The sequence below is a fragment of the Hyperolius riggenbachi genome, chromosome 6 (assembly GCF_040937935.1).
Source record: "Hyperolius riggenbachi isolate aHypRig1 chromosome 6, aHypRig1.pri, whole genome shotgun sequence".
Taxonomy (NCBI): domain Eukaryota; kingdom Metazoa; phylum Chordata; class Amphibia; order Anura; family Hyperoliidae; genus Hyperolius; species Hyperolius riggenbachi.
In genome coordinates, this window is record NC_090651.1 from 9,360,056 (window position 1) to 9,387,804 (window position 27,749).

A 27,749-nucleotide genomic window follows, 5' to 3' on the forward strand; every position below is an offset into this window, starting at 1 on the left:
AAATGTGCATTCTACAAGAGGATGCTGAGACAACTGGAGAAACAGCTTTACCACTAGAAACACTCTTTGTCCGGGCTCCGTATACTGGGTATATCAGTCAGTGTGGGTGACAACGGGAGGGGGACCCCGCGCTGTCCAATTGTCTTTAAATGTATACAATGAAACAGAACTCAGTACTAGCCTATATTAAAGGGTATTACAGCAAAATACCGGGTTTTATTTTTTTTTTCTTTAAAAGATTTTTTCAAATTACAAGTTTTTTTTTTTATGTTTCTCCACGATAACGTATGAACAATAGTATGTATGGGGGGTTGTTATTGTCCGCTAAAGTCAGAGGTATTGACTTCAATGTAAATAAGGAAATGTTATGTAATCCTTGTTATGCTTACAAAGGAAACAAGTTACACATTTTCTGTAAATTTAGCATTATGAGTTTGCATCAGAATGGTGAATTCTGATGATGTGAAATCTAACGTCATCGCTAGTTATAAATTGGAATTCAAGTGACTACCCAATATTTTCAAAAATGTGCTAAATTGTATAACTATTTATATACTGTATAGATATATATACTTTGTTGAGTAAACTACAGTATACCCTCTACATTTCATGTGCAAACACCTGGGGGAGTCTGTTTGGAACTCCTGCACGTCTGACCCGATAATGTGGCTTGTACTAACTGTTGCAAGTTGTTTGATATAAACAAACTGACACGAGAACACTCAGTTCATTTCAATGTGCTTAATTTAGCAATAAATACCTTTGTTTGTTACATTGTGTACACACTGCACCATTTCAATGCTTATCCTGACTTGTACATGTATGCCAGTTGTTTATATGAAAAAAATAAAGAAAACCTTGTATTAAACATCAACAACAACAAAAAAAACATAGTTACAGGGTGCAAAATCAGATTTATACTTTCCGTGACCCTTAAACCACTTTCTTGTGACTCTTATGTATAGCAGCAGGTGGTTAGGCTGGTTGAGGGAGCTGGGTGGAAAGTTAGAAGGTTAGGCTGGCTGAGGGAGCTGGGTGGAAGGGTAGAAGTTTCGGCTGGCTGTGGGAGCTGGGTGGAAGGGTAGAAGATTTGGCTGGCTGATGGAGCTGGGTGGAAGGGTAGAAGGTTTGGCTGGCTGAGAGTGCTGGGTGGAAGGTAGAAGGTTCGGCTGGCTGAGAGTGCTGGGTGGAAAGTTAGAAGGTTCGGCTGGCTGATGGAGCTGGGTGGAAAGTTAGAAGGTTTGGCTGGCTGATGGAGCTGGGTGGAAAGTTAGAAGGTTAGGCTGGCTGATGGAGCTGGGTGGAAGGGTAGACGGTTCGTCTGGCTGATGGAGCTGGGTGAAAGGGTAGAAGGTTAGGCTGGCTGAGAATGCTGGGTGGAAGGTAGAAGGTTAGGCTGGCTGATGGAGCTGGGTGGAAGGGTAGAAGGTTAGGCTGGCTTAGGGAGCTGGGTGGAAGGGTAGAAGGTTAAGCTGGCTGAGGGAGCTGGGTGGAAGTTAAAAGGTTCGGCTGGCTGAGGGAGCTTGGTGGAAAGTTAGGAGGTTCGGCTGGCTGAGGGAGCTGGGTGGAAGGGTAGAAGGTTTGGCTAGCTGATGGAGCTGGGTGGAAGGGTAGAAGGTTAGGCTGGCTGAGGGAGCTGGGTGGAAGGTAAAAGGTTCGGCTGGCTGAGGGACCTGAGTGGAAAGTTAGGAGGTTCGGCTGGATGAGGGAGCTGGGGGGAAGGGTAGAAGGTTCGGCTGGCTGATGGAGCTGGGTGGAAGGGTTATAGAAGGTTTGGCTGGCTGAGGGAGCTGGGTGGAAGGGTAGAAGGTTAGGCTGGTTGAGGGAGCTGGGTGGAAAGTTAGAAGGTTTGGCTGGCTGATGGAGCTGGGTGGAAGGTAAAAGGTTCGGCTGGCTGAGGGAGCTGAGTGGAAAGTTAGGTTCGGCTGGATGAGGGAGCTGGGTGGAAGGGTAGAAGGTTAGGCTGGTTGAGGGAGCTGGGTGGAAGGGTAGAAGGTTAGGCTGGCTGAGACTGCTGGGTGGAAGGTAGAAGGTTCGGCTGGCTGAGGGAGCTGGGTGGAAGGGTAGAAGGTTCGGCTGGCTGAGGGAGCTGGGTGGAAGGGTAGACGGTTTGGCTGGCTGATGGAGCTGGGTGGACGGGTAGAAGGTTAGGCTGGCTGAGGGAGCTGGGTGGAAGGTAAAAGGTTCAGCTGGCTGAGGGAGCTTGGTGGAAAGTTAGGAGGTTCGGCTGGCTGAGGGAGCTTGGTGGAAAGTTAGGAGGTTCGGCTGGCTGAGGGAGCTGGGTGGAAGGGTAGAAGGTTTGGCTAGCTGATGGAGCTGAGTGAAAGGGTAGAAGGTTAGGCTGGCTGAGGGAGCTGGGTGGAAGGTAAAAGGTTCGGCTGGCTGAGGGAGCTGGGTGGAAGGGTAGAAGGTTCGGCTGGCTGATGGAGCTGGGTGGAAGGGTAGAAGGTTAGGCTGGTTGAGGGAGCTGGGTGGAAAGTTAGAAGGTTTGGCTGGCTGAGAGTGCTGGGTGGAAGGGTAGAAGGTTTGGCTGGCTGATGGAGCTGGGTGGAAGGGTAGAAGGTTAGGCTGGCTGAGGGAGCTGGGTGGAAGGTAAAAGGTTCGGCTGGCTGAGGGAGCTGAATGGAAAGTTAGGAGGTTCGGCTGGCTGAGGGAGCTGGGTGGAAGGGTAGAAGGTTTGGCTAGCTGATGGAGCTGGGTGGAAGGGTAGAAGGGTAGGCTGGCTGAGGGAGCTGAGTGGAAGGTAAAAGGTTTGGCTGGCTGAGGGAGCTGGGTGGAAAGTTAGGAGGTTCGGCTGGATGAGGGAGCTGGGTGGAAGGTAAAAGGTTCGGCTGGCTGATGGAGCCGGGTGGAAGGGTAGAAGGTTAGGCTGGTTGAGGGAGCTGGGTGGAAAGTTAGAAGGTTTGGCTGGCTGATGGAGCTGGGTGGAAAGTTAGAAGGTTAAGCTGGCTGATGGAGCTGGGTGGAAGGGTAGAAGGTTTGGCTGGCTGAGGGAGCTGGGTGCAAGGGTAGAAGGTTAGGCTGGCTGAGAGTGCTGGGTGGAAGGTAGAAGGTTTGGCTGGCTAATGGAGCTGGGTGGAAAGGTAAAAGGTTAGGCTGGCTGAGAGTGCTGGGTGGAAAGGTAGAAGGTTAGGCTGGCTGAGGGAGCTGGGTGGAAAGTTAGAAGGTTAGGCTGGCTGATGGAGCAGAGTGGAAGGGTAGAAGGTTCAGCTGGCTGTGGGAGCTTGGTGGAAGGGTAGAAGTTTCGGCTGGCTAATGGAGCTGGGTGGAAGGGTAGAAGTTTCGGCCGGCTGATGGAGCTAGGTGGAAGTGTAGAAGGTTCGGCTGGCTGATGGAGCTGGGTGGAAGGGTAGAAGGTTAAGCTGGCTGATGGAGCTGGGTGGAAGGGTAGAAGGTTTTGCTGGCTGTGGAGCTGGGTGGAAGGGTAGAAGTTTCGGCCGGCTGATGGAGCTAGGTGGAAGTGTAGAAGGTTCAGCTGGCTGATGGAGCTGGGTGGAAAGGTAGAAGGTTCAGCTGGCTGTGGGAGCTGGGTGGAAGGGTAGAAGTTTCGGCTGGCTGATGGAGCTGGGTGGAAGGGTAGAAGTTTCGGCTGGCTATGGAGCTGGGTGGAAGGGTAGAAGTTTCGGCTGGCTGTGGAGCTGGGTGGAAGGGTAGAAGTTTCGGCTGGCTGTGGAGCTGGGTTTAACGGTAGAAGGTTAGGCTGGGTGAGAGTGCTGAGTTGGTATGGAGAAGGTTAGGCTGGCGAAGTGCGCCCGTAGAAGAGGAATAGGGCTGATGTAAGTTGCTGGGATGGTCACAGGATGGAAGAGACAAGAGAGTGAGGGCTGAGCACAACTGGCAGTATGGGCCTGCAGTGTTACTCACCCAAGCATAACTGCAGTGCTAAGCCGCAACTGTGGAAAGAAAATGGCCTCTTAGGAGCCAAGGGCCCATATGCAATTCACTTTTTCACCTGAATTTTCTCCTAGGTAATATTTTAAAAATTGTCAATAACATCCGTTTAAACCACCAGCAAGCAAGAAAATACTCAAAATAATTTTGCAAGTACCTTTTCATCTACTTTTTAGTACTTTTTCATTTGTAAAATGCTGAAAAGTTATTATAAAAAGAAGTTGAAAAATTATCTCCTAGGAGAAAACTCAGGTGAAAAACTGAATTGCATATGGCCCAAGGAGTCTGTGTTCTCCAGAACTGTGGCTTCAAAGACAGATGGTGGAGCCTGGAGATATGAACTTATAAATGTACAAAGCGGCTTTACACCGCCCAGGGGGCAAATGGATTCCTTCCCTCCATGCCAGTCCACCAGTAGTGAATCAGAAGAGATAACATTGACTAAATAAGCACACATTTTATGCGTTTATAAGGCTGTCCCAGGACCTGAGGAAGGCTTGCTGCCCGTAACATGCACTGCTGAATTTGCTCTGTAAAAATAATCCAACAGTGTTTCTCCTTAGCTCGATATTCATGATTGTCTATGGTGGGAGCCGGGTACCCAGTTGAAAACAGACATCAGCAAGTCGCAAATAGGTTAATACTCCAGTGAGGGAAAGCATTGGGGTACTCATCCAATTACTCAACCTCTGTCTGAACCTTGACCTTGCCTTCAGCTTGAACTTTAACCTTTCCCAGCTTCTGCCTACCTCCAGGATTTTTAGATCTTCACAGGTTATCAGTGGGCTGACCCTGGTGGCTGTGGTCTGGTGACTGCTAACAGTAACCTAGTCTCAGCCCATTAAGAGTAGCATCCCTGCATAGAGTGTGCTCGGAAAGACCCAAGAACTAATTAGGGTGCATACACACATGCAACTTTGATTGGCCAATCACTGACCAATTTTACTACCTTCGTGTAGTATGACAACATATTCTGAAGACTATATGAACAGATTGTGTCGGTAAGCTGTCAAAAAACATGGAACTTTGAAAATTGGCCAAAGTTGGATGTGTGTATGCACCCTTACACTAGTTTTAACTGCAAGACGAGAGCTTCCCCAGGGAAAAATGTCTAGCAGCTTAGTTTTCAGAGGGTTCAAATAAGACAGCCGCTTGTTTTCCGGTGTGAACACAAATCACATGACCCCATGACTGGCCCTCTTCTGAGAGATCAACGCTTTGTGGCCAGAACTGTAGGGGGGGGGGGGGGGTGTTTGAGTTGCTCCCGTGGCCACCCAATTGTATGCGTTTCACCATCGTCCCCAGTGGAGCTCGCTCCCAATATTAACAAGCCAGAGAGCCCCCCCCCCCCCCCCTGCCCGCAGGATAGGTACCAAATATGACCACCTATTATGGATAGCCACAGGAGACCCTGAGACGCCATCATTCAGAGTGGCGAATGGAGCAGAGAGGTGAAATTACTAACCTCTATAGGATCACAGCAAACGTATGGGACCCATCTCCTTACTAGCCTAGGTGTCCCGGCCTCCATGGCACTATGGTCATCACAGAATCCACCAAATAGACAGCAATCACTAGTGCTAACATACGGAAATCACTGGTACTGCGGTACAGCAATCACTGGTACTCAGATACAGCAATCACTAATACTAATATACTGAAATCACTGGTACTCAGACACATAAATCACTGGTACTCAGATACATCAATCAACCTAGTAGATGCAGTAGTGAGCAATGTTGCTATTTTTGCAGATGATCCAAATTTGTGCAGAATCATCAACTCTCAGGAAGATAGTGTCATATTGCAACAGGATCTGGATAGGATGGCTATATGGGCACATACATGGCAGATGAAATTCAATGTTGACAAATGCAAAGTCATGCATTTTGGTTGTACCAATGGTCTAGCACCATACAAAATAAATGGGATACAGTTGGGGACATCAAACTTGGAGAAGGACTTAGGAGTACTCATCGACAACAAGTTAAATAATCGTACTCAATGTCAAGCAGCTGCAGCTAAAGCTCACAAAATTTTGGGATGCATTAAAAGGGAAATAAAAACAACTCGAGATTGTAGCATAATATTGCCCCTGTTTAACTCTCTAGTAAGGCCACATCTGGAATATGGAATTCAGTTCTGGGCACCACATTACAAAAAAGATATCGCAGTCTTAGAGCAGGTGCAGAGACGAGCAACAAAATTGATACGTGGGATGGAAGGTCTCACTTATCAAAAAAGGTTAGATAAACTGGGTTTATTTAGTCTAGAGAAAAGACACCTTAGAGCAGATCTAATTAACATGTATAAATACATCAGAGGGCAATATAATAGCTTGGCGGATGAGCTTTTTGTCCCTAGGCCTTCTCAAAGGACTAGAGGACATGATCTGCGCATGGAGGAAAAACGTTTTAGCCATTTATTTAGGAAAGGCTTCTTTACAGTAAGAGTGATTAAGATGTGGAATGCATTTCCACAGGAAGTCGTTATGGCAAACTCTATACCTGCATTTAAAGGGGGCTTAGATGCTCTCCTTGCATTGAAAGACATCCATGGCTACAATTACTAGGTAATGCCTAATGATGTTGATCCAGGGATTTTATCTGATTGCCATCTGGAGTCGGGAAGGAGTTTTTCCCTTTTGGGGCTAATTGGACCATGCCTTGTAAGGGTTTTTTCGCCTTCTTCTGGATCAACAGGGATATGGGAGGGAGCAGGCTGGTGTTGTACTTTGTACTGGTTGAACTCGATGGACGTATGTCTTTTTTCAACCAAAATAACTATGTAACATCAATCACTGGTACTCAGGTGCAGCAATCACTGGTACTCAGGTGCAGCAATCACTGGTACTCAGGTGCAGCAATCACTGGTACTCAGGTGCAGCAATCACTGGTACTCAGGTGCAGCAATCACTGGTACTCAGGTGCAGCAATCACAGGTACTCAGGTGCAGCAATCACAGGTACTCAGGTGCAGCAATCACAGGTACTCAGGTGCAGCAATCTCTGGTACTCAGGTGCAGCAATCACTGGTACTCAGGTGCAGCAATCACTGGTACTCAGGTGCAGCAATCACTGGTACTCAGGTGCAGCAATCACTGGTACTCATGTGCAGCAATCACTGGTACTCATGTGCAGCAATCACTGGTACTCAGGTGCAGCAATCACTGGTACTCAGGTGCAGCAATCACTGGTACTCAGGTGCAGCAATCACTGGTACTCAGGTGCAGCAATCACAGGTACTCAGGTGCAGCAATCACTGGTACTCAGGTGCAGCAATCACTGGTACTCAGGTGCAGCAATCACTGGTACTCAGGTGCAGCAATCACTGGTACTCAGGTGCAGCAATCACTGGTACTCAGGTGCAGCAATCACTGGTACTCAGGTGCAGCAATCACTGGTACTCAGGTGCAGCAATCACTGGTACTCAGGTGCAGCAATCACTGGTACTCAGGTGCAGCAATCACTGGTACTCAGGTGCAGCAATCACTGGTACTCAGGTGCAGCAATCACTGGTACTCAGGTGCAGCAATCACTGGTACTCAGGTGCAGCAATCACTGGTACTAATATAACGCAATCACTGGTAGTCAGGTGCAACAATCACTGGTACTAATATAATGCAATCACTGGTACTCAGGTACAGCAATCACTGGTACTAATATAATGCAATTACTGGTACTCAGGTGCAGCAATCACTGGTACTAATATCATGCAATCACTGGTACTCAGGTGCAGCAATCACTGGTAGTAATAAAATGCAACCACTGATACTCAGATGCAGCAATCACTGGTACTCAGGTGCAGCAATCACTGGTACTCAGGTGCAGCAATCACTGGTACTAATATAACGCAATCACTGGTACTCAGGTGCAGCAATCACTGGTACTCAGGTGCAGCAATCACTGGTACTCAGGTGCAGCAATCACTGGTACTCAGATACAGCAATCCCTGGTACTCAGGTGCAGCAATCACTGGTACTCAGGTGCAGCAATCACTGGTACTCAGGTGCAGCAATCACTGGTACTAATATAACGCAATCACTGGTACTCAGGTGCAACAATCACTGGTACTAATATAATGCAACCACTGGTACTCAGGTGCAGCAATCACTGGTACTAATATAATGCAACCACTGATACTCAGATGCAGCAATCACTGGTACTCGAGATACAGCAATGCAGAAGTCACTGTGGCTAGCATGGCAGAGTATCATTACTGAGGCAATACTGTGTGTCACCAACAGAAGCTGCACCCACCTTGGAATTTTTGCCTCCGCTGCGACCTGACTGGGACGATCCGCTCCGCTGTACGCCTGGCTCTGGGGTGGGAGGAGACTTGTCTGACGAGTGGTCCGAACTTTTCTCCACCATGGCTTCCCCTTCGCTCTGCTGCGGCGTCGGAGAGCGTGAACGCTTGCGGAGGACAGGCGAGCAGGCGGGCGAGCTTCGGTTCGAGTTACTTGCCGTGCTAAGGAAAGGAAAGAGAACGATTAGAAATCTATGACCATCCAAAAATCGATTCTGCTCATCTAATGCTTAAAACTACACATACAATCTATCAGTGAAACAGGACAGAGAAAACACAAACACACTGACTGAATCACAGAAAAAGGGGCCTAAATATTAAAGGGGAACATTTAGAAATCACAGGAGCCAAATGAAAAAGATGGATGCCTGAGAGAGGGACGGGGCCAGATAAATGATGCATACGCGGAAGCAACAAACAAGAGGTCACAACTAATGGAACATGTGCAGCAGGGGGAATGTACAGACAAGAGTCACGGGCAACAATGAACATAACTAAAACCACAGCTAATAGCAACAGCAGAGAAGGCGGAGTGGTGCAAAGATCTCAGTGCAAAGCTACAGCTAATAGTGCCTGCAGGGGATGCAAAGATTTCTGTGCAAAGCCACAGCTAATAGCGCCTGCAGGGGATGCAAAGATCTCAGTGCAAAGCCACAGCTAATAGCGCCTGCGGGGGATGCAAACATCTCAGTGCAAAGCCACAGCTAATAGCGCCTGCGGGGGATGCAAAGATCTCTGTGCAAAGCCACAGCTAATAGCGCCTGCGGGGGATGCAAAGATCTCTGTGCAAAGCCACAGCTAATAGCGCCTGCGGGGGATGCAAAGATCTCTGTACAAAGCCACAGCTAATAGCGCCTGCAGGGGATACAAAGATCTCAGTGCAAAGCTACAGCTAACAGCGCCTGCAGGGGATGCAAAGATCTCTGTGCAAAGTCACAGCTAACAGCACCTGCGGGGGATGCAAAGATCTCAGTGCAAAGCCACAGCTAACAGCGCCTGCGGGGGATGCAAAGATCTCAATGCAAAGCCACAGCTAACAGCGCCTGCAGGGGATGCAAAGATCTCTGTGCAAAGCCACAGCTAATAGCGCCTGCAGGGGAGGCAAAGATCTCAGTGCAAAGCCACAGCTAATAGTGCCTGCGGGGGATGCAAAGATCTCTGTGCAAAGCCACAGCTAATAGCGCCTGCAGGGGATGCAAAGATCTCTGTGCAAAGCCACAGCTAATAGCGCCTGCAGGGGATGCAAAGATCTCAGTGCAAAGCCACAGCTAATAGCGCCTGCAGGGGAGGCAAAGATCTCTGTGCAAAGCCACAGCTAATAGAGCCTGCAGGGGATGCAAAGATCTCAGTGCAAAGCTACAGCTAATAGCGCCTGCAGGGGATGCAAAGATCTCTGTGCAAAGCCACAGCTAATAGTTCCTGCAGGGGATGCAAAGATCTCTGTGCAAAGCCACAGCTAATAGTGCCTGCAGGGGATGCAAAGATCTCTGTGCAAAGCCACAGCTAATAGTGCCTGCGGGAGATGCAAAGATCTCAGTGCAAAGCCACAGCTAATAGCGCCTGCAGGGGATGCAAAGATCTCTGTGCAAAGCCACAGCTAATAGTGCCTGTGGGGGATGCAAAGATCTCTGTGCAAAGCTACAGCTAATAGTGCCTGCAGGGGATGCAAAGATCTCTGTGCAAAGCCACAGCTAATAGCGCCTGCGGGGGATGCAAAGATCTCAGCGCAAAGCCACAGCTAATAGTGCCTGCGGGGGATGCAAAGATCTCTGTGCAAAGCCACAGCAAATAGTGCCTGCAGGGGATGCAAAGATCTCTGTGCAAAGCCACAGCTACTAGTGCCTGCAGGGGATGCAAAGATCTCAGTGCAAAGCTACAGCTAATAGTGCCTGCAGGGGATGCAAAGATCTCTGTGCAAAGCCACAGCTAATAGTGCCTGCGGGGGATGCAAAGATCTCTGTGCAAAGCTACAGCTAATAGTGCCTGCAGGGGATGCAAAGATCTCTGTGCAAAGCCACAGCTAATAGCGCCTGCGGGGGATGCAAAGATCTCAGTGCAAAGCCACAGCTAATAGCGCCTGCAGGGGATGCAAAGATCTCAGTGCAAAGCTGCAGCTAACAGCGCCTGCAGGGGATGCAAAGATCTCTGTGCAAAGCCACAGCTAATAGTGCCTGCGGGGGATGCAAAGATCTCAGTGCAAAGCCACAGCTAATAGCGCCTGCGGGGGATGCAAAGATCTCTGTGCAAAGCCACAGCTAATAGTGCCTGCAGGGGATGCAAAGATCTCTGTGCAAAGCCACAGCTAATAGTGCCTGCAGGGGATGCAAAGATCTCTGTGCAAAGCCACAGCTAATAGCGCCTGCAGGGGATGCAAAGATCTCTGTGCAAAGCCACAGCTAATAGCGCCTGCGGGGGATGCAAAGATCTCTGTGCCAAGCCACAGCTAATAGTGCCTGCAGGGGATGCAAACATCTCAGTGCAAAGCCACAGCTAATAGCGCCTGCAGGGGATGCAAAGATCTCAGTGCAAAGCCACAGCTAATAGCGCCTGCAGGGGATGCAAAGATCTCTGTGCCAAGCCACAGCTAATAGTGCCTGCAGGGGATGCAAACATCTCAGTGCAAAGCCACAGCTAATAGCGCCTGCGGGGGATGCAAAGATTTCTGTGCAAAGCCACAGCTAATAGCGCCTGCAGGGGATGCAAAGATCTCAGTGCAAAGCCACAGCTAATAGCGCCTGCGGGGGATGCAAACATCTCAGTGCAAAGCCACAGCTAATAGCGCCTGCGGGGGATGCAAAGATCTCTGTGCAAAGCCACAGCTAATAGCGCCTGCGGGGGATGCAAAGATCTCTGTACAAAGCCACAGCTAATAGCGCCTGCAGGGGATACAAAGATCTCAGTGCAAAGCTACAGCTAACAGCGCCTGCAGGGGATGCAAAGATCTCTGTGCAAAGTAACAGCTAACAGCACCTGCGGGGGATGCAAAGATCTCAGTGCAAAGCCACAGCTAACAGCGCCTGCAGGGGATGCAAAGATATCAATGCAAAGCCACAGCTAACAGCGCCTGCAGGGGATGCAAAGATCTCTGTGCAAAGCCACAGCTAATAGCGCCTGCAGGGGAGGCAAAGATCTCTGTGCAAAGCCACAGCTAATAGTGCCTGCGGGGGATGCAAAGATCTCTGTGCAAAGCCACAGCTAATAGTGCCTGCAGGGGATGCAAAGATCTCTGTGCAAAGCCACAGCTAATAGCGCCTGCAGGGGATGCAAAGATCTCAGTGCAAAGCCACAGCTAATAGCGCCTGCAGGGGAGGCAAAGATCTCTGTGCAAAGCCACAGCTAATAGAGCCTGCAGGGGATGCAAAGATCTCTGTGCAAAGCCACAGCTAATAGTGCCTGCAGGGGATGCAAAGATCTCTGTGCAAAGCCACAGCTAATAGTGCCTGCAGGGGATGCAAAGATCTCTGTGCAAAGCCACAGCTAATAGTGCCTGCGGGAGATGCAAAGATCTCAGTGCAAAGCAACAGCTAATAGCGCCTGCAGGGGATGCAAAGATCTCTGTGCAAAGCCACAGCTAATAGTGCCTGCGGGGGATGCAAACATCTCTGTGCAAAGCTACAGCTAATAGTGCCTGCAGGGGATGCAAAGATCTCTGTGCAAAGCCACAGCTAATAGCGCCTGCGGGGGATGCAAAGATCTCAGCGCAAAGCCACAGCTAATAGCGCCTGCGGGGGATGCAAAGATCTCTGTGCAAAGCCACAGCTAATAGTGCCTGCAGGGGATGCAAAGATCTCTGTGCAAAGCCACAGCTACTAGTGCCTGCAGGGGATGCAAAGATCTCAGTGCAAAGCTACAGCTAATAGTGCCTGCAGGGGATGCAAAGATCTCTGTGCAAAGCCACAGCTAATAGTGCCTGCGGGGGATGCAAAGATCTCTGTGCAAAGCTACAGCTAATAGTGCCTGCAGGGGATGCAAAGATCTCTGTGCAAAGCCACAGCTAATAGCGCCTGCGGGGGATGCAAAGATCTCAGTGCAAAGCCACAGCTAATAGCGCCTGCAGGGGATGCAAAGATCTCAGTGCAAAGCTACAGCTAACAGCGCCTGCAGGGGATGCAAAGATCTCTGTGCAAAGCCACAGCTAATAGTGCCTGCAGGGGATGCAAAGATCTCAGTGCAAAGCCACAGCTAATAGCGCCTGCGGGGGTTGCAAAGATCTCTGTGCAAAGCCACAGCTAATAGTGCCTGCAGGGGATGCAAAGATCTCTGTGCAAAGCCACAGCTAATAGTGCCTGCAGGGGATGCAAAGATCTCTGTGCAAAGCCACAGCTAATAGCGCCTGCAGGGGATGCAAAGATCTCTGTGCAAAGCCACAGCTAATAGCGCCTGCGGGGGATGCAAAGATCTCTGTGCCAAGCCACAGCTAATAGTGCCTGCAGGGGATGCAAACATCTCAGTGCAAAGCCACAGCTAATAGCGCCTGCGGGGGATGCAAAGATCTCTGTGCAAAGCCACAGCTAATAGTGCCTGCAGGGGATGCAAAGATCTCTGTGCAAAGCCACAGCTAATAGCGCCTGCAGGGGATGCAAAGATCTCTGTGCAAAGCCACAGCTAATAGTGCCTGCAGGGGATGCAAAGATCTCTGTGCAAAGCCACAGCTAATAGTGCCTGCGGGGGATGCAAAGATCTCTGTGCAAAGCTACAGCTAATAGTGCCTGCAGGGGATGCAAAGATCTCTGTGCAAAGCCACAGCTAATAGCGCCTGCGGGGGATGCAAAGATCTCAGCGCAAAGCCACAGCTAATAGCGCCTGCGGGGGATGCAAAGATCTCTGTGCAAAGCCACAGCTAATAGTGCCTGCAGGGGATGCAAAGATCTCTGTGCAAAGCCACAGCTACTAGTGCCTGCAGGGGATGCAAAGATCTCAGTGCAAAGCTACAGCTAATAGTGCCTGCAGGGGATGAAAAGATCTCTGTGCAAAGCCACAGCTAATAGTGCCTGCGGGGGATGCAAAGATCTCTGTGCAAAGCTACAGCTAATAGTGCCTGCAGGGGATGCAAAGATCTCTGTGCAAAGCCACAGCTAATAGCGCCTGCGGGGGATGCAAAGATCTCAGTGCAAAGCCACAGCTAATAGCGCCTGCAGGGGATGCAAAGATCTCAGTGCAAAGCTACAGCTAACAGCGCCTGCAGGGGATGCAAAGATCTCTGTGCAAAGCCACAGCTAATAGTGCCTGCAGGGGATGCAAAGATCTCAGTGCAAAGCCACAGCTAATAGCGCCTGCGGGGGATGCAAAGATCTCTGTGCAAAGCCACAGCTAATAGTGCCTGCAGGGGATGCAAAGATCTCTGTGCAAAGCCACAGCTAATAGTGCCTGCAGGGGATGCAAAGATCTCTGTGCAAAGCCACAGCTAATAGCGCCTGCAGGGGATGCAAAGATCTCTGTGCAAAGCCACAGCTAATAGCGCCTGCGGGGGATGCAAAGATCTCTGTGCCAAGCCACAGCTAATAGTGCCTGCAGGGGATGCAAACATCTCAGTGCAAAGCCACAGCTAATAGCGCCTGCAGGGGATGCAAAGATCTCAGTGCAAAGCCACAGCTAATAGCGCCTGCAGGGGATGCAAAGATCTCTGTGCCAAGCCACAGCTAATAGTGCCTGCAGGGGATGCAAACATCTCAGTGCAAAGCCACAGCTAATAGCGCCTGCGGGGGATGCAAAGATCTCTGTGCAAAGCCACAGCTAATAGTGCCTGCAGGGGATGCAAAGATCTCTGTGCAAAGCCACAGCTAATAGCGCCTGCAGGGGATGCAAAGATCTCTGTGCAAAGCCACAGCTAATAGTGCCTGCAGGGGATGCAAAGATCTCTGTGCAAAGCCACAGCTAATAGTGCCTGCAGGGGATGCAAAGATCTCTGTGCAAAGCTACAGCTAATAGCGCCTGCGGGGGATGCAAAGATCTCAGTGCAAAGCTACAGCTAATAGTGCCTGCGGGGGATGCAAAGATCACTGTGCAAAGCCACAGCTAATAGCGCCTGCAGGGGATGCAAAGATCTTAGTGCAAAGCCACAGCTAATAGCTCCTGCAGGGGATGCAAACATCTCAGTGCAAAGCTACAGCTAACAGCGCCTGCGGGGGATGCAAAGATCTCTGTGCAAAGCCACAGCTAATAGCGCCTGCGGGGGATGCAAAGATCTCAGTGCCAAGCCACAGCTAATAGTGCCTGCAGGGGATGCAAAGATCTCAGTGCAAAGCCACAGCTAATAGCGCCTGCGGGGGATGCAAAGATCTCTGTGCAAAGCCACAGCTAATAGCGCCTGCAGGGGATGCAAAGATCTCAGTGCAAAGCCACAGCTAATAGCGCCTGCAGGGGATACAAAGATCTCAGTGCAAAGCCACAGCTAATAGCGCCTGCAGGGGATGCAAAGATCTCAGTGCAAAGCCACAGCTAATAGCGCCTGCGGGGGATGCAAAGATCTCAGTGCAAAGCCAGAACTAATAGCGCCTGCAGGGGATGCAAAGATCTCTGTGCAAAGCCACAGCTAATAGTGCCTGCGGGGGATGCAAAGATCTCTGTGCAAAGCCACAGCTAATATCGCCTGCGGGGGATGCAAAGATCTCTGTGCAAAGCCACAGCTACTAGCGCCTGCAGGGGATGCAAAGATCACTGTGCAAAGCCACAGCTAATAGTGCCTGCAGGGGATGCAAAGATCTCAGTGCAAAGCCACAGCTAATAGCGCCTGCAGGGGATGCAAAGATCTCAGTGCAAAGCCACAGCTAATAGCGCCTGCAGGGGATGCAAAGATCTCTGTGCAAAGCCACAGCTAATAGTGTCTGCAGGGGATGCAAAGATCTCAATGCAAAGCTACAGCTAATAGTGCCTGCGGGGGATGCAAAGATCTCTGTACAAAGCCACAGCTAACAGCGCCTGCAGGGGATGCAAAGATCTCAGCGCAAAGCCACAGCTAATAGTGCCTGCAGGGGATGCAAAGATCTCAGTGCAAAGCTACAGCTAATAGCGCCTGCAGGGGATGCAAAGATCTCTGTGCAAAGCCACAGCTAATAGCGCCTGCGGGGGATGCAAAGATCTCTGTGCAAAGCCACAGCTAATAGCGCATGCGGGGGATGCAAAGATCTCAGTGCAAAGCCACAGCTAATAGCGCCTGCAGGGGATGCAAAGATCTCTGTGCAAAGCCACAGCTAATAGTGCCTGCAGGGGATGCAAAGATCTCTGTGCAAAGCCACAGCTAACAGCGCCTGCGGGGGAGGCAAAGATCTCTGTGCAAAGTCACAGCTAACAGCGCCTGCGGGGGATGCAAAAATCTCTGTGCAAAGCTACAGCTAATAGCGCCTGCGGGGGATGCAAAGATCTCTGTACAAAGCCACAGCTAATAGCGCCTGCAGGGGATGCAAAGATCTCAGTGCAAAGCCACAGCTAATAGTGCCTGCAGGGGATGCAAAGATCTCTGTGCAAAGCCACAGCTAATAGCGCCTGCAGGGGATGCAAAGATCTTAGTGCAAAGCCACAGCTAATAGCTCCTGCGGGGGATGCAAACATCTCAGTGCAAAGCTACAGCTAACAGCGCCTGCGGGGGATGCAAAGATCTCTGTGCAAAGTCACAGCTAACAGCGCCTGCGGGGGATGCAAAGATCTCTGTGCAAAGTCACAGCTAATAGCGCCTGCGGGGGATGCAAAGATCTCTGTGCAAAGCCACAGCTAATGGCGCCTGCAGGGGATGCAAAGATCTCAGTGCAATGCTACAGCTAATAGTGCCTGCAGGGGATGCAAAGATCTCTGTGCCAAGCCACAGCTAATAGTGCCTGCAGGGGATGCAAACATCTCAGTGCAAAGCCACAGCTAATATCGCCTGCGGGGGATGCAAAGATCTCTGTGCAAAGCCACAGCTAATAGCGCCTGCAGGGGATGCAAAGATCTCAGTGCAAAGCCACAGCTAATAGCGCCTGCGGGGGATGCAAAGATCACTGTGCAAAGCCACAGCTAATAGTGCCTGCAGGGGATGCAAAGATTTCTGTGCAAAGCCACAGCTAATAGCGCCTGCAGGGGATGCAAAGATCTCAGTGCAAAGCCACAGCTACTAGTGCCTGCGGGGGATGCAAAGATCTCTGTGCAAAGCCACAGCTAATAGTGCCTGCAGGGGATGCAAAGATTTCTGTGCAAAGCCACAGCTAATAGTGCCTGCGGGGGATGCAAAGATCTCTGTGCAAAGCCACTGCTAACAGCGCCTGCGGGGGATGCAAAGATCTCTGTGCAAAGCCACAGCTAACAGCGTCTGCAGGGGATGCAAAGATCTCTTTACAAAGCCACAGCTAATAGTGCCTGCGGGGGATGCAAAGATCTCTGTGCAAAGCTACAGCTAATAGCGCCTGCAGGGGATACAAAGATCTCAGTGCAAAGCCACAGCTAACAGCGTCTGCAGGGGATGCAAAGATCTCAGCGCCAAGCCACAGCTAATAGCGCCTGCAGGGGATGCAAAGATCTCAGTGCAAAGCCACAGCTAATAGTGCCTGCGGGGGATGCAAAGATCTCTGTGCAAAGCTACAGCTACTAGTGCCTGCAGGGGATGCAAAGATCTCAGTGCAAAGCCACAGCTAATAGTGCCTGCAGGGGATGCAAAGATCTCAGTGCAAAGCCACAGCTAATAGTGCCTGCGGGGGATGCAAAGATCACTGTGCAAAGCCACAGCTAATAGTGCCTGCAGGGGATGCAAAGATTTCTGTGCAAAGCCACAGCTAATAGCGCCTGCAGGGGATGCAAAGATCACTGTGCAAAGCCACAGCTAATAGTGCCTGCAGGGGATGCAAAGATTTCTGTGCAAAGCCACAGCTAATAGCGCCTGCAGGGGATGCAAAGATCTCAGTGCAAAGCCACAGCTACTAGTGCCTGCGGGGGATGCAAAGATCTCTGTACAAAGCCACAGCTAATAGTGCCTGCGGGGGATGCAAAGATCTCTGTGCAAAGCTACAGCTAATAGCGCCTGCAGGGGATACAAAGATCTCAGTGCAAAGCCACAGCTAACAGCGTCTGCAGGGGATGCAAAGATCTCAGCGCAAAGCCACAGCTAATAGCGCCTGCAGGGGATGCAAAGATCTCAGTGCAAAGCCACAGCTAATAGCGCCTGCAGGGGATGCAAAGATCTCAGCGCAAAGCCACAGCTAATAGTGCCTGCAGGGGATGCAAAGATCTCAGTGCAAAGCCACAGCTAATAGCGCCTGCAGGAGATGCAAAGATCTCAGTGCAAAGCCACAGCTAATAGCGCCTGCGGGGGATGCAAAGATCTCTGTGCAAAGCCACAGCTAATAGCGCCTGCGGGGGATGCAAAGATCTCAGTGCAAAGCCACAGCTAATAGCGCCTGCGGGGGATGCAAAGATCTCTGTGCAAAGCCACAGCTAATAGCGCCTGCAGGGGATGCAAAGATTAGCGATGGTCAAAGAGATGCAAATAATTTTGAGTGAATGCAGCATTATGCAAATGTAAGCAGCTTGAAAATGAACCAATCAAATTATGCTGAGAAAATTATACTGGTCCATTTTCACACTGAATAAATTTTCATAATCCTGCATCAGCCCAAAATTATTTTCATCTCATTGACCATATCTAATATCACCTGTGGGAACGCAAAGATCCCCATGCAAACCCACAGCTAAGGCCTCTTTTCCCACGGACTGCTCACTGCTGCCTGGTAACTGCTCGCTGCTGCCTGGTAACTGCTCGCTGCTGCCTGGTAACTGCTCGCTGCTGCCTGGTAACTGCTCGCTGCTGCCTGGTAACTGCTCACTGCTGCCTGGTAACTGCTCGCTCCTGCCTGGTAACTGCTTGCTGAGCACACAGCTCAACAGTCAGCGTAAATGAGGCCTAACAGTACCCCCGATTGGGGGAGGGGGGCGTGCAAAGACCTCTGTACAAAGCCACACAGTTCGCAGCACATCGTTCTGTAGTAAATAGTCACAGGGAGAGTATAAAAAAAAACATAAAATGCATCCCAAACTGCACTGGATCCACAGTATGGCCTGGTGCACACCAGAGGAGTTTTTTTGAGCGTTTTGAGTTTTTAAATCTGCTGCTAATGTTATCCTATGTGTCTGTGCACACTGGAGCAATGAGGTTTTGTAAAAATCCCCATAGCATTACATTGGGAAGAGCTTTTGAAACCTCTAAAAGCTCTTCCCAATGTAATGCTATGGGGTTTTTTACAAAACCTCATTGCTCCAGTGTGCACAGACACATAGGATAACATTAGCAGCAGATTTAAAAACTCAAAACGCTCAGAAAAACTCCTCTGGTGGGCACCAGGCCTATAAGTGCTTTTGTGAGTGCTTGTGATTGCTGAGTGCATTTCCCAATCACTTTCATTAAAATCATGGTAAAAATTTTCATATAATACACAAAATACATGAAATAAAGATTTTACGTGATTTTTTTTTCCCGTGATTTTAATGAAAGCGAATGGGGAAAAAGCGCTCAGCAATCACAAGCGGTTATAAACGCGCTTGTAGCGCGGATCCAGCCTAAAGGGTCATTTTACGCTGGTGAGGTGAGATGTGGAGCAATCGCACCGCATCAGTACTGAGAATTTGCAGCACACATTGCAGTGCTTGGGTGTGACCTAAGAAACAAAATAATGTGACTTCCAGCGCACTTCCAGGATTACAGCAGTCGCAGGGTTAGGCCCCGCAGCGTCTGCGTTACCCGGCGCATTTTCAGCGCATCGCAGGCAGTGCGTCATGTTCCATTGCCTGTAACCGCCATTGCCACGAGCTATGATAGCCAAGAGTACCACAACACGATGCAACGCGGTAACAGTAAAAGGACCCTAAGAGCCAGTTCACACTCGTCGCTTGCACCGCGATCGCGTTTGTTTCGCGATCGCGATTCGCCGGCAAAATCTTGCGCTTTCAGCACGATTTGCACTTGTGATTTCCGTCAATAGAACGAGACTCACAGCGCAATCATCAAAAATCACAGCACAATTGGCCCAAAGACACTGCATGCGTTTGTGATTAATCTAAATCACAAATGCTGCAGTGTGAATGCATCCACAGGGATTCCTTAGTATCAGCGCCCAGTGTGAAGCAACCCTCAAGAAACAGAATATATGAAGCAAGGCAATAAACACAAGATCAGCATTTAAAGGAAATATGGAGGCTGCCATATTTATTTCCTTTTAAGCAATACCAGTTGCCTGGCAGTCCTGCTGGTGTATTTCTCTGCAGTAGTATCTGAATAACACCAGAAACAAGCATGCAGCTAATCTCGTCAGATCTGACAATGTCAGAAACACCTAATCTGCTGGCATGCTTGTTCAAGGTCTATGGCTGAAAGTATTAGGCCCCATTGACAACTAAAACGGCAAAACGCCGGCGATTACTGTTAGTGTTTTGCGGGAGTGATTTTTCTGCGATTAACGCGGAAAAATCACTGAACACTGTAACATTTTGGGAGCGATCGCGATTAGCGGTGCTACGCATGCCAATCGCGAATCACCGGCAAGATGCTGCATGTTACGCGTTTGCGGTTAACGCTAACCGCAAACACGGCAGTGAGAACACTGCCATAGGCTTATGTGGGCTAGCATTTTTTTCCCAAACCGCCAGCGTTTTGCGCTGAGCGGGAATCGCGCGATTCCCGCTCAAGTGTGAATGAGCCCTTAGAGGCAGAGAATAAGAAGGGCTGCCAGGCAACTGGTATTTCTTAAAAGGAAGTAAATATGGCAGCCTGAGCCTCTATATACCTTCCCCTACAGTTGCCCTTTAAAACCCAGTTCACACACAGGTTTTTATTTGCATTTCGTAGTACAATACCGGTATTTACAAAACATTTTTGAAAAACAAAAATAGAAACTGTCCAGCCAGTTTGGAGGTCTTCAGGAACTAACGGCTGCCTGCTCACTACATATGTCGTTTGTTTTTTTCTGGCTTCCCTGAGCTTACTATCTCAGGCCTGTTGTACACCAAAAACCACTAGCAGATCCGCAAAACGCTAGCGGTTTTGGAAGCGTTTTTTCTTATTATAAAGCGTTTAACCAGTTCGCATTGTCGTTTTTCGCTTCATGCATCCGAACAATGTTCACCTCCCATTCATTAGCCTATAACTTTATTACTACTTATCACAATGAACTGATCTATATCTTGTTTTTTCCGCCACCAATTAGGCTTTCTTTGGGGGGTACATTTTACTAAGAGCCACTTTACTGTAAATGCATTTTAAAAGGAAGAATAAGAAGAAAACGGAAACAAATCATTATTTCTCACTTTTCGGCAATTATAGTTTTAAAATAATACATGCCTCCATAATTAAAACCCACGTATTGTATATGCCCATTTGTCCCGTTTATTACACCATTTAAATTATGTCCCTATCACAATGTATGGCGACAATATTTTATTTGGAAATAAAAGTGCATTTTTTCCGTTTTGCATTCATCACTATTTACAAGCTTATAATAAAAAAAAAATAAAAAAAAATTCATCTTTACATAGATATTTAAAAAGTTTAGACCCTTAGGTAAATATTTGTGTTTTTTTTTTTTTTTTTAATTGTAATGTTTTTGTTTTTTTTTAATTAAACATTTTATGTGGGTATTTTTGGGAGGGTGGGATTGAAATTGTATTTTTTTTTGTAAATATATGTGTATTTTTATTTTTATTTAACATTTAGATGTAGTTTACTTTTTGGCCACAAGATGGCAGCTATGAGTTGTTTATAGTGACGTCACTCTAAGCGTACCACGTACGCTTAGAGCGACATAGGAAGCAGAAAAAGCGTAGCTTCCGAGAGAAGCTGTCGCTTTTTCTGCGGGGGAGAAGAATCAGTGATCGGGCACCGTTGCCCGATTCACTGATTCACTGGCTAACAAACCGCCGGCCGGGAGCGCGCGTGCACGCGCGCGATCGGCCGCGTGGACGCGCAGGAGCGCACATGGCTTCCTGGACGTGAGTTTCACGTCCAGGAATGTCAAATAGTTAAGCTAGCGTTTTGCGGTTTTGTGTAGCGGTTTTTGTGTAGCAGATTTCATACATTGTTACAATAAAGTTGTTACTGAACAGCTACTGTAACAAAAACGCCTGGAAAACCGCTCTGATCTGACGTTTTAACAAGTATTTTGCGGTTTTCCTATACTTTACATTGGAGGCAGAAATGCCTCCGAAATCCAAAAAATGCAGCAGCCCGTGAGTATGCGTTTCTGCAAAATGCCTCCCGCTCTGGTGTGCACCAGCCCATTGAAATACATTACCCAAGCATATCCGCAGCCGCAAGCGGTTCTAAAAATGCGACCAAAAGCGCTCGGTGTACACTATAGGCCTCAGTGTATATTGTAGTCAGCTTGAGGCCTGCAACCCACTAGCAGGACTTTGTGATGTGAAAAGCTCTTGCTAATGTAATGCTATGGGTGGGATCCCACTAGAGAGATGTGATTTTATAGAAATCCCTCCTAGCGTTGCATTAGCAAGAGCTTTTTAAAATCACTGGCGCTTATGCTACGTACACACTTGCGATAACGTTTTGAAAACGCAGGTGTGAATAGAGCCTAAAACTGGGTCAGTGAAATGAATTTCCTCTCCTGCTGATTTTGATTGGACTAATTCCAGGCTGCATACAATTTGCATGCAAGGTTCACACCTGGTCCATCTGAGGCAAGGAACACACTAGGCAAAATCGCAGGGGTTTTCCCCATAGCACATAGTGGAAAATGCATATGCGATTCTGCCTAGTATGTTACTACTCAGAAGTATATTCCCCCTGAAGTCGCATAGTGGGTGGATGGGGATAGTCATTGTCCCTGATTGTATGTGTGTGGTGGGGTTGGACAGACCGCTGAAGATTGCTGAGATCAATCAATGATATGCAAATAATTCCAAATTTATGCAACTTTTTATACAATTATATGGGGGGCACACATAACATCATGAAATGCTGCGTTTTATGTCAAGGTTTATGTTAATGTTGTGTGCGTTTTTGGTGCATTTGCATTTTTTTTACCGCAGATGCATTTTTAAAGTGTTTTGCGTGCAATTTAGGCTTGCATATAGAAAACGCATATGCATTTTGTATATGTTTGCATATTTACATTTATGCAAATCACTAGGAAGACAACAGGAAGCAGAAATACATAAAACATTTTTTTTTTGAAAAAACGCATCTAAAAATGCATTAAAAACGCATAGCATTGTGTTCCTATTGCCTTTCATTATGTGCGTTTTTGATGCGTCTATGATTATGCAACAAAACCAGCGTTTTCAAAATTGCATGAATACGAAACGCATATGCGGTTCTTTATATGCGTTTTTTCTTGCAGCCCATAGACTTTCATTAGCGGCAAAAACGCAGCGTTTTACGCAACGCTAGCGTTTCTGCTATGTGTGCACCTGGCCTGAAGCATTGGCCCAATCAATTTAAACTTGGGTGGGACTTGAATGGTCCTGTTTCAATCTGCATATATTTGCATAAAAATGTACATGAATTTTCATAAACTCAGAAGTATTTGCGCCTCATTGATCATCCCTAATCAGAAGCTATGAATTGGTGGATGAACGGCTTCCTTGTTTTATTGGGGAGAAAAAAAAAAAAAAAACCCCTTGTTTTTACAAAACATTCTCATGCACGAGTCCTATACAGAAATATTCTGTGGAGCTACATATGCGTAGGGATTAAGCGCTTGTTTCCACTGTGCCAGCACGCGTCTGAAACGTGAGGTCGCTGTGATGTAAGAACGCATTTGATTCCCTCTGGCCATACCGTGTGCACGGCAATAGGGATTCACTTGCATGGCACGATTTCTTTGCATGCCATCTGATTTTTGCCTTGCATGCAAATTTGACGGTAGCCCAAGAATCACAATAAGCTAGTGATGGTTACGTAGATGCAAATAACTTAGAGTTGATGCAAATTTTATGCAGCGTGAAAATGAAACCAATCAAATTTTACCTCTGCAGAATTTCATTGGTTCATTTTCAGGCTGCATAAATATGTGCATAAATTTGCATCAACTCGACGTTATTAGCATCTACTTGACCATCACCACAATAAGCTGCCATTACCTGTCTCAATTAAAATGCAGAGAAATCGACGGGCGTCACAAACCGAATAAGCACGTGATTTGCATTTATGCAAATTCATGTTTGCTGCACAACCAATGCAAGCCATCGGCATCACATTTCACATGGTTGTTGTGCAAACTTTCCGCAGAAAAATATATATATACTTTCTTCACATCGACAAGTGATTCGCATGCAACACAAGTCAATATGGAATTTGATATTTTTGCATATGTGAACAAATTTAGGCCTCATTTCCACGGACTGTTGTGACAGTTTGAGAGTCATTTCACTGCCTATCAACTGCTCACTGCTGCCTGGTAACTGCTTGCTGAGCACACAGATCAACAGTCCGTGAAAAGGAGGCCTTACTCGGACTTGTAGCTGAAATGCCAAGTTTGCAAATCACTGGCATAGGGCGATTCCTCTGGCAAGAAGCTGCTATAAAAATCAGGTGCGGGGGCATGGCGAGATGGAGTCGCATGCGTGCTCGCACTAAAACAAATTGCGGCATGCACACCGGGGACAGGGCGGGCAAACATTTGCATATGGTCTAGTTTCCATTTGTGCCCAAGACTGAGATGAACGCCGAGACTTCTTTCAATCCGAGAACGCGTGTGATGCCAGTTTTACACTATCTGCCGCATGAAGCCATTTTTTTGTTGCTACCGCCCTCCCTTTGCAGGACTTGGAAGGGGTGAACCCCCCTGGCAGAAGTGGACCAGCATCATTCTTCCCTGCCTCTCCCTGCCCCCCCCCCCCCCCCCATCCTGTGTCCCCTTGCAAAGCTGTGCGTTTTTGTACATCTCTCAATTGTCCATTTGAAACGTCTAAGCTTCTCGGCAGCCGTCTCCTCTCTACTTCCTGTTTCTCTGCAAGATGCACAGGGAAACAGGAAGTAAAGAGGAGCTGCATGGACAAGTGAGAGATTTACAGATATGCACTGCATGGGGACACAGGAGGGAGGAAAGATGTCGGCCCCCCTCCCCACTTCTGCCGGGCAGTTGTCACCCCCTTCCAAGCCTGCACATCCGCTCATGATGTCACTGTCCTGGTGCCACCCCCAGGCAATCTGCTACCTGAGGAAGGAGCTTCAGGCTGGGGTATGGCAAAACCTTTCCTCTGAGAATAGAGTAACACAGTTACAGCCTGTATCTCATAGTATCGCCCATGAGAATAATCTGTAGAGCACAGCCACATCCTGATCCATCGAACTCCGCCTGCCTAGTCTTATCCACTTCCTGTCGGCATCAGCAGCCAGTATCTCCTGCATTTCACAGTCACACACTGATCAGACGAAGAGCAATCTCAGGTGCTGGAAAAACAAATCAGGGAGGCTGGAAAACTATGCTGCCCTCTTCTCTGCTCTCGTCTGATCAGCAGGAACCAGGAACAGGGGAAAGATAATCCCAGAACTGAGTAATGAGTGATAACGCCAGGTGACATGTATGGTGTTTATTTATTACATTGCAAATGGCAAGAGAGAAAAAAGGCCACACATTGTGCCTATAAATATACTATCAAGATATACCATGTGATGCCAATGTCTCTGCATTACTGGTGCCAGTATATAGCATGTGATGCCAGTGTCTCTGCATTACTGGTGCCAGTATATAGCATGTGATGCCAATGTCTCTGCATTACTGGTGCCAGTATATAGCATGTAATGCCAATGTCTCTGCATTACTGGTGCCAGTATATAGCATGTGATGCCAATGTCTCTGCATTACTGGTGCCAGTATATAGGGTGTAATGCCAATGTCTCTGCATTACTGGTGCCAGTATATAGAATGTAATGCCAATGTCTCTGCATTACTGGTGCCAGTATATAGGGTGTAATGCCAATGTCTCTGCATTACTGGTGCCAGTATATAGCATGTAATGCTAATGTCTCTGCATTACTGGTGCCAGTATATAGGATGTAATGCCAATGTCTCTGCATTACTGGTGCCAGTATATTTATAGCGTGTAATCCCAATGTCTCTGCATTACTGGTGCCAGTATATAGCATGTAATGCCAATGTCTCTGCATTACTGGTGCCAGTATATAGGGTGTAATGCCAATGTCTCTGCATTACTGGTGCCAGTATATAGGGTGTAATGCCAATGTCTCTGCATTACTGGTGCCAGTATATAGAATGTAATGCCAATGTCTCTGAATTACTGGTGCCAGTATATAGGGTGTAATGCCAATGTCTCTGCATTACTGGTGCCAGTATATAGCATGTAATGACAATGTCTCTGCATTACTGGTGCCAGTATATAGAATGTAATGCCAATGTCACTGCATTACTGGTGCCAGTATATATAATGTAATGCCAATGTCTCTGCATTACTGGTGCCAGTATATAGCATGTAATGCCAATGTCTCTGCATTACTGGTGCCAGTATATAGCATGTCATGCCAATGTCTCTGCATTACTGGTGCCAGTATATAGCATGTCATGCCAATTTCTCTGCATTACTGGTGCCAGTATATAGCATGTCATGCCAATGTCTCTGCATTACTGGTGCCAGTATATAGCATGTAATGCCAATGTCTCTGCATTACTGGTGCCAGTATATAGCATGTAATGCCAATGTCTCTGCATTACTGGTGCCAGTATATAGAATGTAATGCCAATGTCTCTGCATTACTGGTGCCAGTATATAGAATGTAATGCCAATGTCTCTGCATTACTGGTGCCAGTATATAGCATGTAATGCCAATGTCTCTGCATTACTGGTGCCAGTATATAGCATGTCATGCCAATGTCTCTGCATTACTGGTGCCAGTATATAGGATGTAATGCCAAAGTCTCTGCATTACTGGTGCCAGTATATAGCATGTAATGCCAATGTCTCTGCATTACTGGTGCCAGTATATAGCATGTAATGCCAATGTCTCTGCATTACTGGTGCAAGTATATAGGGTGTAATGCCAATGTCTCTGCATTACTGGTGCCAGTATATAGCATGTAATGCCAATGTCTCTGCATTACTGGTGCCAGTATATAGCATGTAATGCCAATGTCTCTGCATTACTGGTGCCAGTATATAGCATGTAATGCCAATGTCTCTGCATTACTGGTGCCAGTATATAGGATGTAATGCCAATGTCTCTGCATTACTGGTACCAGTATATAGCATGTAATGCCAATGTCTCTGCATTACTGATGCCAGTATATAGCATGTAATGCCAGTGTCTCTGCATTACTGGTGCCAGTATATAGGATGTAATGCCAATGTCTCTGCATTACTGGTACCAGTATATAGCATGTAATGCCAATGTCTCTGCATTACTGGTGCCAGTATATAGCATGTAATGCCAATGTCTCTGCATTACTGATGCCAGTACATAGCATGTAATGCCAATGTCTCTGCATTACTGATGCCAGTATATAGCATGTAATGCCAGTGTCTCTGCATTACTGGTGCCAGTATATAGCATGTAATGCCAATGTCTCTGCATTACTGGTGCAAGTATATAGGGTGTAATGCCAATGTCTCTGCATTACTGGTGCCAGTATATAGGATGTAATGCCAATGTCTCTGCATTACTGGTGCCAGTATATAGGATGTAATGCCAATGTCTCTGCATTACTGGTGCCAGTATATAGCATGTAATGCCAATGTCTCTGCATTACCGGTGCCAGTATATAGAATGTAATGCCAATGTCTCTGCATTACTGGTGCCAGTATATAGGATGTAATGCCAATGTCTCTGCATTACTGGTGCCAGTATATAGGATGTAATGCCAATGTCTCTGCATTACTGGTGCCAGTATATAGCATGTAATGCTAATGTCTCTGCATTACTGGTGCAAGTATATAGGGTGTAATGCCAATGTCTCTGCATTACTGGTGCCAGTATATAGGATGTAATGCCAATGTCTCTGCATTACTGGTGCCAGTATATAGGATGTAATGCCAATGTCTCTGCATTACTGGTGCCAGTATATAGCATGTAATGCTAATGTCTCTGCATTACTGGTGCCAGTATATAGGAGGTAATGCCAATGTCTCTGCATTACTGGTGCCAGTATATAGGATGTAATGCCAATGTCTCTGCATTACTGGTGCCAGTATATAGCATGTAATGCCAATGTCTCTGCATTACCGGTGCCAGTATATAGAATGTAATGCCAATGTCTCTGCATTACTGGTGCCAGTATATAGGATGTAATGCCAATGTCTCTGCATTACTGGTGCCAGTATATAGCATGTAATGCCAATGTCTCTGCATTACCGGTGCCAGTATATAGCATGTAATGCCAATGTCTCTGCAATACTGGTGCCAGTATATAGGGTGTAATGCCAATGTCTCTGCATTGCTGGTGCCAGTATATAGGATGTAATGCCAATATCTCTGCATTACTGGTGCCAGTATATAGCATGTAATGCCAATGTCTCTGCATTACTGGTGCCAGTATATAGCATGTAAAGCCAATGTCTCTGCATTACTGGTGCCAGTATATAGCATGTGATGCCAATGTCTCTGCATTACTGGTGCCAGTATATAGCATG

At 47.7% G+C, this 27,749-nt stretch overlaps 1 protein-coding gene across 14 annotated transcripts in view; it reads right to left on the reverse strand.

Moving 5' to 3' along the window:
- The window catches only part of GRAMD1B (GRAM domain containing 1B), a 464,835-nt gene that overhangs the window by 152,166 nt on the left and 284,920 nt on the right, over positions 1 to 27,749 (reverse strand). For all 14 annotated transcript variants that reach the window (XM_068238823.1, XM_068238819.1, XM_068238822.1 and 11 more), the window contains one exon: positions 8,150 to 8,360. In XM_068238823.1, coding sequence (XP_068094924.1) covers positions 8,150 to 8,360 — 211 coding nt within the window. The remainder of the gene's footprint in view (positions 1 to 8,149; positions 8,361 to 27,749) is intronic.